Genomic DNA, 9,668 nt, shown 5'->3' with positions numbered 1-9,668 from the left:
AGGTGAAGAGCACCTGACAGCTACATGCTGAGCCATGCTAACAGAACGACACCTTCCACTTCCCTTAATAGTAAAATTACCGTTACTGAATCATTGTCATAAAAAATGCATTCAAGTACATTACTACATATCTTAAATAAACACCAATTTTGAAACAATCAACTTTGAAAAGCTGCATAAATGAAAAGGGGGGGGTCCCTGATTGCTGTTCTGTTTGTTCACTGTGGTAGCCTGAAGCATTGTATTTTTAGAGACTAACTACCACTTAATTTATTTGGGGGAAACACACCACACACACACACACACACACACACCAAACAAAAAACCCTGCGTAATGTAAGAACAGCAGTGAAACAAGAAAACGGTGTGCCTGTCGATTGTCTTCACTGTCTTCGAGAACCGTGGTAAAATGTGGCCCGTGTGCCCCATTAGTAGACAGGAGAAAACAAGGTGAACTCACCAGCATGGAGCATGGGGCTTAAGGAGATAATACTGCACTGAACCAGCGGTTGGACTTTGGTATTCTCTGCATTCTGCCTCAGGCCACCAAAGTGCCCAGGAAGCTTTGCCAGGATCAGTGATGTGAATGTCGGATCCCACAGTTAACTGACAGTTGACAAGGGGACCATCATTTGACGTCAGCTCTTGTATTTTAAACTCCTGAGAAAGCAACTCAACATGCCACAATGCTCCAGCAAAACGTCTCCACGGTAAGAGATCAAGATCAGACCCCAAGGAGAAGCTTCTTGGGGGTCCTTTCAAATCACACTTAGGAAGTTCTGTCTGTCCCATTATCCACAAGTACCCAAGATGGCCAGCCTGACATATGGTGAGTGGTATGCACATTACTGAAAAGATACCAAGATCCAGATTTGGGGGGTGGGGGTGGGCTAACCCCTCTGAAAAGCAGCCACACTTAAATACAGTAACTAGGAGGGAAAACCAAAAGAAAATCTTATCCCCTATAAAGATCAAAACCCCAAACTACTTAAGAATGTATACCTTTCTATATAGCTTAAGTTTATAGCTAACTCCTTACAAAGTAACATTTGAAAAGAACCTGTGTTCTGAATATTGATTGACAAGGACAGAATGTCTATAGCCCTTGCCAAGGCACCCAGAAGGAATCGTGTGCTTGTTGCAAAGGCCGCCCGAAGGTGCCCAGGGGATCAACAGTGGGAGCTGTCGGCCTCTTGGGTCGGTTCACGGCCCTCCTCTTGGCATTCTGGTTTCCCGCTGCCCTCTTCCTTCGGGGGTTGAGTTGAATCTTTTTCAGCCACCTGATCTTTGGTTTGGGGTTCATGGGTGGTAAGATGATCTAAAACGACAACTGGTCCGGCTGCTTCGGCACTGCCCATGTCTGATGTCTTGCAGCCAGAGCTACTGGGAGGCCTGCGGAATGAACAGTTACACAAACAAGCAGAGAGAGAGAGAGAGAGAAAAGATTCGTCTTTCATTTTCCTGGATTCAGGCAAATGTGAAAATCACAATGTTTTCAGTCTAACCAACATGCACAAGATTATCTATGAGATTATCCAGCCATTAAACAAAAAACTATTGGGATTGGATGACATATAAGGAGCCACAGACAGAGGGAAGGCCGCAGGAGCAGTCCTATCCAAGCAATTAACTACGGAAGTGCAAGTGCTAAAAGCGGAAGCACACCTACCTCCGTAATTACCTCCTCCTCTCCGGAAGGGCAAAGCTTCAAGGGTGCAGGCCCCGCATTCCTCTGCCAGCACCCAGGCTCCAGCCACGCCCTCAGCAAAGAGGAGCCAGTCACCTCCCCCTCCCTGTGTGTGTGCTGGGCAAGTGAGCTGCAGATTAGCTCTGCTGAAACTGGCTGGGTGAGTGAGGGGAAGCAAGGGACAGCTGTGTGGTGTGCCAGCTGCCGCCTTTTCTGGCTAGGAGGGAGCCAGGCAGGTGGGAGAGTGCAGGGAAGAAGTTTAAAAAAGCCATGTGACCACACACTTTCTCTGCAAAGGAGAGCCAGAGTTTTCAGAGATCAGATGCTTAGATTCCTTGTCTTTCTCCTTTCTTTTCCGCGGAGACAGGAAGTCATTGGTTCTCCAGGAGAGTGAGCAGTGGTTTTGAAGTGGAGACAGAGGTGGCCCTGAAAACCCTCTTGTCCCTTAGGAAAGGCAGCCCTTGGTGTCCCCTAAGAAAGTCCTGGTCGGAGGCCACCGGCTGAAGGGATGGCAATGCCCACCCGAGGCTGAGGCAGCTGGAGTGGGCAGGGCAGCAGCCGTCAGACTTGTATTCTCGACCAGCACTTGAATCGGGGCCCTTTGCCAGAGGTTCAACATTGACGGGCACACCACCACTCCCCGCTCTGCCCGCTGGGCCAGTCCTGGGGACCTGCTGGCCAGTGTCCGCCCACTGCTCTGCCAGCCCCTAACCAGGAGCGGATTTCTACTATTCCTTGAACCCCGGTTAAGACCCTCTCTAGCCACTGATAACACTTCTCCCTTGCTGGACATACCACCATTTAATATAATTAAATACACCTGCCATGAGTCCTTTCGGGTCTGGCACTTGAACTTGCAGGTGCGCCCTGAGAGCACTTGAACTGGCAGGTGCGGCCTGGAAGCAAGAGCTGTTTAGTTTGTCCAAAGCTATATCCCCACCACCAGCTCAGATCTTGACTGTGGAGTGCATACTAATTATTAATAAACTGTCAATGACGCAGAACAATATGGGGGTAGTAGGAATGGAAGCTTTGGTGGGGACATGTCTGAGGGCTCGCTTATATTAAGAGCAACAGTACCAAGGGCAACTATCGAGAGCAAGTGGACGGCATGACCAGCCGGGTACACAGTCTCACCACGGATCCCATGGTTACCACTTTCTGACCAGACCACGAGATTTGTCCAAACGCTGGAAAAGCACTCCACCTGGGTTCTACAAACTACGTAGTGTGGCTGCTCTCGTGGTGAACACGCAGCCCTGTCTGGGAGGTGGTGACAGTGAAGAGCTGCCTGCACGTCTGGAAATAAGGCTGTGGTGTCGTGGGGGAGAGGTTCGCTTTATTTTCCCTGAAGCTGCTCTGGAACACTGCCCATTCACCTAGCATCTCTTCTAGGCCTCTGTGGCGATGGGAATCTGCTTCCTTCATTGTAGCCAACAGCCTCGCCTGAAGTTGATGCCATCTTTCCCCCTCCTCTTAGCCGGCCTTGCTCACGACTCGGGTGTCGTTTCTCCAGAGCTATCTGTTGTTTGACTTTCTCTGACCCAGGAGACACTGGGAGCTGGTTACAGAAACTGAACACTGCACGGGAGTTACTGCAGAAGCGAGGCCTTAGGCAATGGAAGGAGCTAGGTAGGTCTAGGGAAGCCTGCCTGCCCTGGGTCTGATGCTGGACCTGAAGCCTGCAGTCCCAGGAGCTGGAGAGGAAAATGGACATTAGGTGGGAGAGGCCAAGGACAAACTAGAGCTGCTTTTGTCTCTCACTGCTTCCAATCCTGATGGTGATCTGCAGGGCAGGCTGGAGCCCTCCACCAAGGAGCGGTGCATGTACCCAGCCCGGGAGTTAAAAGTGAAGGAGACCAGGGAGCTGAAGGATTGACCAGACACCAAATCATTGTAGCTGTAGGTGACCAGCAGAGCTGTCATATGCCTGGCTTACACAGAACATTCATTTAAAAAATCACTACTCCACTTTCACCTTTCAGCTCCTATGCAAACTTCTCCTGGGGCTAATCCTACCCTGGAAACAAATGGACAGAGGATGAAGTTCCAGCCTGGCTTCACCATTACTGTCTTGGGTCTGAGCCAACACACCTACATTGGGCAGAGGTCACGTTTTGTAATCTCCTTCTACAACAAACTACTTCCATGAACCCACACTGACCTTCATCTCTTCTGGAGAGCTACAGCAGATGTTTTCACGGCCAGGTGTACTTGCAGGTGAATGGGGGGGGGGGCACGACCTAAGAGAAAGCTTTTGTCTCCAGCAGGTGGCTGGAGACTTTCAGACAGGGTTGGCAGGGCTCCACAGGGGCTGTACTGGAAACCCAGATGACTGAACTGAGACGGTCTTGGAAGGGTCTTGATGCAAAGACCCATCCTTTGCCCCTGAAGTAAGTGTCTCAGCCGAAAATGAGCCCAAGTCGCCTGTAAGCTCAACTGGAGAAAGGGTTTGTTGATTATTGTTGACATTGACATAGTGGACACTGACTGAGCCCATCTATTGAGAGCCAGCGTACCGAGTTTCTTAAGGGTCGTGACACTGACTTGGGATCCCAGTGGGTCAAGGTTGACAGAAACAATGACACTCACCTGGGTCTGCCTATTCTCAACCAGAGCAGGACAAAGAGATTTGGAAAGGGAAGAAATTGGCTTAAAACCTCCCAGAGCTCACCAGCAGCAGAGTTAGAAGATTGGCTCAGGAACTGCTGGCTGCCCAATTCCTGCTCTATGCACAGCACTGGGAAGTTCATGGTGTGTGTGTGTGTGTGTGTGTGTGTGTGTGTGTGTGTGTGTGTGTCTTATCCAACAAGCAAGAGGGTGGTGCCGCAGGCTAACTGGGACATTACCTGAATTCTTTATAACCTCTGCTCTGAATCTATACTGATCTGCATCTTTGGGAGCTGTAAATAGATAAATGCCTATCCCCTTCAACGATTCCTGGCTTCTTTTTATCCCCACGGAGACGTGCACACTCCTGGGTCACTGCTGGATCCAGGGGGAGCTGCCGAGGCTCCTGCTAGTAGAAGGGGTCTTCCTCCTAGACTTCATTCTACTCCCCTGCCAACACCCAAGAACAGCCAGAGGGCCCGACCAGGCTCTTGTCAGGCAGCCGCTGTGACAGGAACTAGAGGATCAAATCCAATAGGAATCTCTTATTATTCTGTTACGTCTTTCTGCTTCAACATCCAAGCGTCATGACCACAAATAAAGAATGAAAGTTCAGCTTCATGAACAGCCACAGCCCTTCTACTCCTCTCTACGCTATAAACTCTTCAGGTTAAAAGAAACCTTATGGGTGATATGAAGCGAGGCGAACCCATGCGGTGCTCAGGTCCAACGGGACCAGAATCGTGAACCTGCCCAAACCCTTCACCTATGAAGGCCAACAAAAGCACACAATTAGTAGGCAATCCAGTGCTCAAACTGTGGGCTCTTGATTTCCTGCCCAATATTTTCCTACCACAGGATGCTGCCTGGCTGCATGTGATACTGGTAGTCACTGATGGCCCACTGAAATGGATTATGTGTTGTGGGTGAGTTTCAATTCTGCAAGCCAAGGTTACCTCAAGACACAACTAAAAGCTAGGAGACAGTAGTTCAAGCTGTACCACTCTACAAAAACTGGTGCCCACGCTCCGCCTGGGTTGTTGAAGCAGCCACTTCTCCCCAGCGGCAGCAGAGCCAGAAGGAGGGCTCAGGCAGGTGGGCCACTTGCCGGTCAAAGGCAAGGCCCAACTCCAAGGCCGTCCTGACCCTAGAAGAATCGGAACAAATGCAAATGGTTATGCCCTTGCTGGACTCTCCAAAGGGACCCCGGACTTTCTCAGACTATGTGAAGAGAGATGAAAATCACAGCATTCTAATTTTTTTAAAAGGCACATCATTGTTTGCATTCAATAAAATTCCTTTCACAATCAACTTTCCATGTTCCAATTATATTCAACAACATTCTAGCTAACATTTCAGGCTGCGATTCAAATTAACTAATGCCCCAAAGAGCCCTAATGGCTGGGAGGTTCTGAGCTCAATTGAATACAATCAAAGCTCATGAAATGAAAGGGTGGGGGGGGATGCTTATTGCATTTCATGCAAATTCAGCCTATCCCTCCAGCTTAATTTTACTGATAATATAAAGGTGGGGCATTTTAAACATTACAGTGAATGAAACTTTTAAGCCGCGAGAGTTATTTTATAAAATGCTACCTCTGAAAAGCTGATCGCCAAACAGTCTACAAAAACGGTTTGAGCCATAAATGCCAAGTTCATTTCTATTTCACTTCTGAGGTAACTATCTTTCAAATCGCAACAGCTGGACTATTTAACACAATCTGGTGAATCAAAGTATAGTTCTTCTCTGGTCTCCCAGTGGGACGTCTGCATTAGCCTGTGGCAGCCATCCAACACATGACGCACAGCGGACGGTCTGAACGCCGCTTTGCTCACAACACAAATGTATTGTAAGCAGGCCGCCATCAGCGCCACTACCTTCAAGGACAGAGATTTAAATGAGACTTTGTAAAGTCTTTTCCTGGGAAATCTCCAGAGAGGAAGTCCTTCCGTTTTAGCTGTTCCTCAGTGCAACCATGAGGTCTGACTGCCTCTCCCCCACCGCCCCTCCCTCCCCAGACTTTTCGGTGTGCTGTGCAGCGTTTGATTATTTCTCTCAGAAAGCCTCCCATTCAGGAGCTTTCCACACGCTTGCCCCAAACTTCACTGGATGAGGTTTCGAACAGGAAGAAGGGAGAAGGCTGGCTGGCCTACTACCGAATCGGATGCTTCTGAAGACAATGCAGGGAGAGCAAAGCGCCTTCCTGGTGGCTTCCCAGCCTTTCAGGAAGCTCCATTCCAGCTCAGCCCGCAGGATAAATGGGTTGGCTTCTGGGTGAGGGGGAGAAAGAGACAGGATTTTCAATTATGAAATTTTAAATTATGGACCATCGTGGTTCAAATGGCAGAATGCCACCCAGGGCTGAAAAATCTGACACCAGGCTCCAAAGACTGATGCCCACGAGATTAACCAGAAGAATTTCTTCTGAATTTAAGGGAACAAGGGTTCGGCAGGGCTCGGGGCATCACACTGGGCAATATTTTTCTTGAGTTGTGTGATGGCAGCGTGGGCATCCTAGTACCGGATTCCATCCCTGCCAACAGCAGAGGCATAAAGCCTGCTGGGGCTCCTCCAGGCCCCTCATGCACGACCTGCAGACGTTTACAAATCCCCAAATCCACTGGCCCAGGGAGGCACAGGACCCTGGACCCTTCTCTCCAGCTCTAGGAACACTGACGATGTACACGCTGCAACTGACTTAACTCCAGCCAAGGGCGCTGAAACGCGTGCACCGCCTTTCCCCGGGGTTCCTCCAATAGCCGTGTACAATTCTGCTCAAGTTCAAGCCACCTAAGAAGATCCATCCAGACCTCACCCAGTGGAAGCCCAGCATTCTCTAAAAAGCACTACGTGAAGAGGCAACACTGACTCCCCCAAACAGCTGCTTGCGCTCAAAACCTGGGTCCACTCTAGGTTTTAGGAATGTGTGTACACACACACACTTATTTAAAGGTGTTTGTGTTTTGTTTTGTTTTTTTAAACAACCACGGTGTGAGCTGTCTTTTCAGCTGGGAAGCCACCAAATTTTCTACTTCTTCACAGAGTCCATTGACAATTCAATTCAAATGGATCCTCAGGTTTCAGAAGTCAGGCCGCTTTATCCTTTCCGATCAGAAGTGGGATTCACATTTTATAGTTGGCTACTTCCAGCTGAGTAAGTAATCTCGCGGCCCTCCATACCATGCTCACAAATAGCAACAGAAAACACCAGCACTGCACAGACTACTGAAAGACGGCTCAAGCCAAGCTAAAAACAAAAGCAGCAACAGCCAGCCCCTTCTCTATGCAGAAGGGGCCGGTTTTAGGGCCGGTCTCACACACTCCTCGGGCCTTGCTGCTGGAAAGCAGTGCTCTTACAAGGCAGTTCATGCTTTGGAAGGGCCAAGAATTCCAGAGCATCATTGGGAGCCATTGTTTTCACACTGGGTCTAATGCCTCCTGGACCATCAACCGGGAGAAGTTGTTCTTGACACCACCATTCTGAACAGCTTGTTCAGAGCCCTGCCAGGGCCATCTTCTGGAGGGAGAGGATCTCAACTTCCAGAACATCCAGTTGTCCTGCTAATTTTGTTGTTCTAACTTAATTGTCCATGTACCGGGCGCACACGGGAACCTTTGTGGCGGCGCTTTGCCCAGGCAGAGCTGTTTCCTGCAGCGTCAGTGCACAATCCCGCATTACTAAGATTACAAGGGAGAGCTTGGTAAATCCCTTAATTGTATAAGAGCATCAGATTAAGCAATAATTTCCATTCTGCTAGATGGTGGTCTCCTCTCAGAAACAAATGTTTCCTAAGCATCGGGGAGGGGCACCCTCACACACCATCGGGACACACACACACCGAGAGGAAATAAACAGATGAGAGAATATGGTGACAGAGGGGATGACAGGGAGGAACACTCCCCTTCCCACCATGGGTGGTGGGGCCAAAAGGACCTCCTAGGAGTCTCCGCTCGGACAGAATGCCCACCCAAACCTTTCTGAGGATCCGGGTGGTGGTAACCTCCGCCTGAGAGCAATGCTCCTTCTTCTAGGGAAGAATGCGACTTGTTTTGCCTCCCCAAAACACAAAAGCAAGCTAGCCGCGTGTCTGGTGCTTGAAAAGAAGGAATTTTCAAAGAGCTTGATAGAGCTTACAGTTTAGGAGGTAGCGTGGAGTTGAATAAAACCATGAGAAATTAAGAGAATTGGTTTCTAGAAGACTGTGGCCGGCATGGCATACAGCAGCGGTTCTCAACCTGTGGGTCGTGACCCCTCTGGGGGCCGAATGACCCTTTCACGGGGGTTGCCCGATTCATAACAGTGGAAAAATTGTAGCAATGAAAATAATTTTATGGTTGGGGGCGGTCACCACAATGTGAGGCACTGTATTAAAGGGTCTCAGCATTAGGAAGGTTGAGAAGCACTGGCCTAAGGGAATCTTTGGGCGTGAAGAAGAGGACACAGCTACAAAATGACCGTGACTCGTGCCAACAGATTCCAAATGGGACCCACTCTCCTTTCAGTGGGGCTCTCCCTCTCGAAGGAAGGCTTCCTAGAAGGGACTCGATGAAATCGAGAGAAAAAAAATCATCTTTGAACTTGACTGCTTTGTTTCATTGAAACTGGTGGAGGGGGACTCACCTTTCTGAAAAAGAACCGAGAGAAAAAAATGAGCGTGAATGACCAAGGCTTCCCCGAGACAGGAAGGGTCCGCTCGAGAAGAGACTTCTCCGAGAGGAAGAGCGAGAAGGTAAGACCCCAAGACGCTCTGGGGCATCTGAATGAGTGTGATGCAAAAGTCTGTTCCCATCTGGTCGCCTCCTCGTCTCTTCCACTGAATGGCCCTCTTCTCCGACTCCTTATCTTACAGCTGTTCTAAAGCAGAGGGACCCACGAGCACTCAGGCAAACTCATGAAGCACTCTCTACGAGCAGGCGCAACACTAAAGTTTCTTTGGGGCTCCCGAGAACCTGCTTGGAAAGCTAGACTCAGAGAGTGACTGACCTTCCTATTGTACAGCCACTTTGTAAAATGCCTTTCTAACCCAATGATTACTGTCAGGTAGTTTCAAAGTGTTGGAACTTCTGGGAGTAAACAATTCCTCAACACGTTTGAAATGTCCGTGAAAATAAAAAGGTGTGAATGGAATGGTGCGGAAGTCTGAGAGGAACCTAAAAGGCTGGTGTTCTGATAGCTCGTTTCAGGGTTGCTTTGGGAAGCATGCCTTTGTATGGAGCATGTGCATATAAATACTAGAGCTATTTCTTTCTGACGGTCCTTTTCAGAATTCTTGATGTTTTACTGGGAAACATGTTCTCCCTTGGGGCTGTAGAGACTCTTTCATTGTTTCAGTTAGCTGTGGGGTGCTGAGGGTCAGAGAGAAAGAGACC

The 9,668-nt window shown here is 49.1% G+C and overlaps 1 protein-coding gene across 1 annotated transcript in view; it reads right to left on the bottom strand.

Annotated features, from left to right (window-relative positions):
- Nucleotides 1-9,668, bottom strand: part of SHTN1 (shootin 1) — a 96,969-nt gene continuing 87,301 nt past the window's right edge. Inside the window, exon 16 of the mRNA XM_004700912.2 lies at nt 1-1,392. Within this exon, the coding sequence (XP_004700969.1) occupies nt 1,170-1,392 (223 nt within the window). The 3' untranslated portion in view covers nt 1-1,169. The remainder of the gene's footprint in view (nt 1,393-9,668) is intronic.

This window comes from Echinops telfairi, unplaced genomic scaffold, assembly GCF_000313985.2.
Source record: "Echinops telfairi isolate 266 unplaced genomic scaffold, ASM31398v2 ScPeMD7_70;HRSCAF=299, whole genome shotgun sequence".
Taxonomy (NCBI): Eukaryota; Metazoa; Chordata; class Mammalia; order Afrosoricida; family Tenrecidae; genus Echinops; species Echinops telfairi.
The sequence above is the reverse complement of the archived record's forward strand: the minus strand, read 5'-3'. Positions and strand labels throughout refer to the sequence as shown.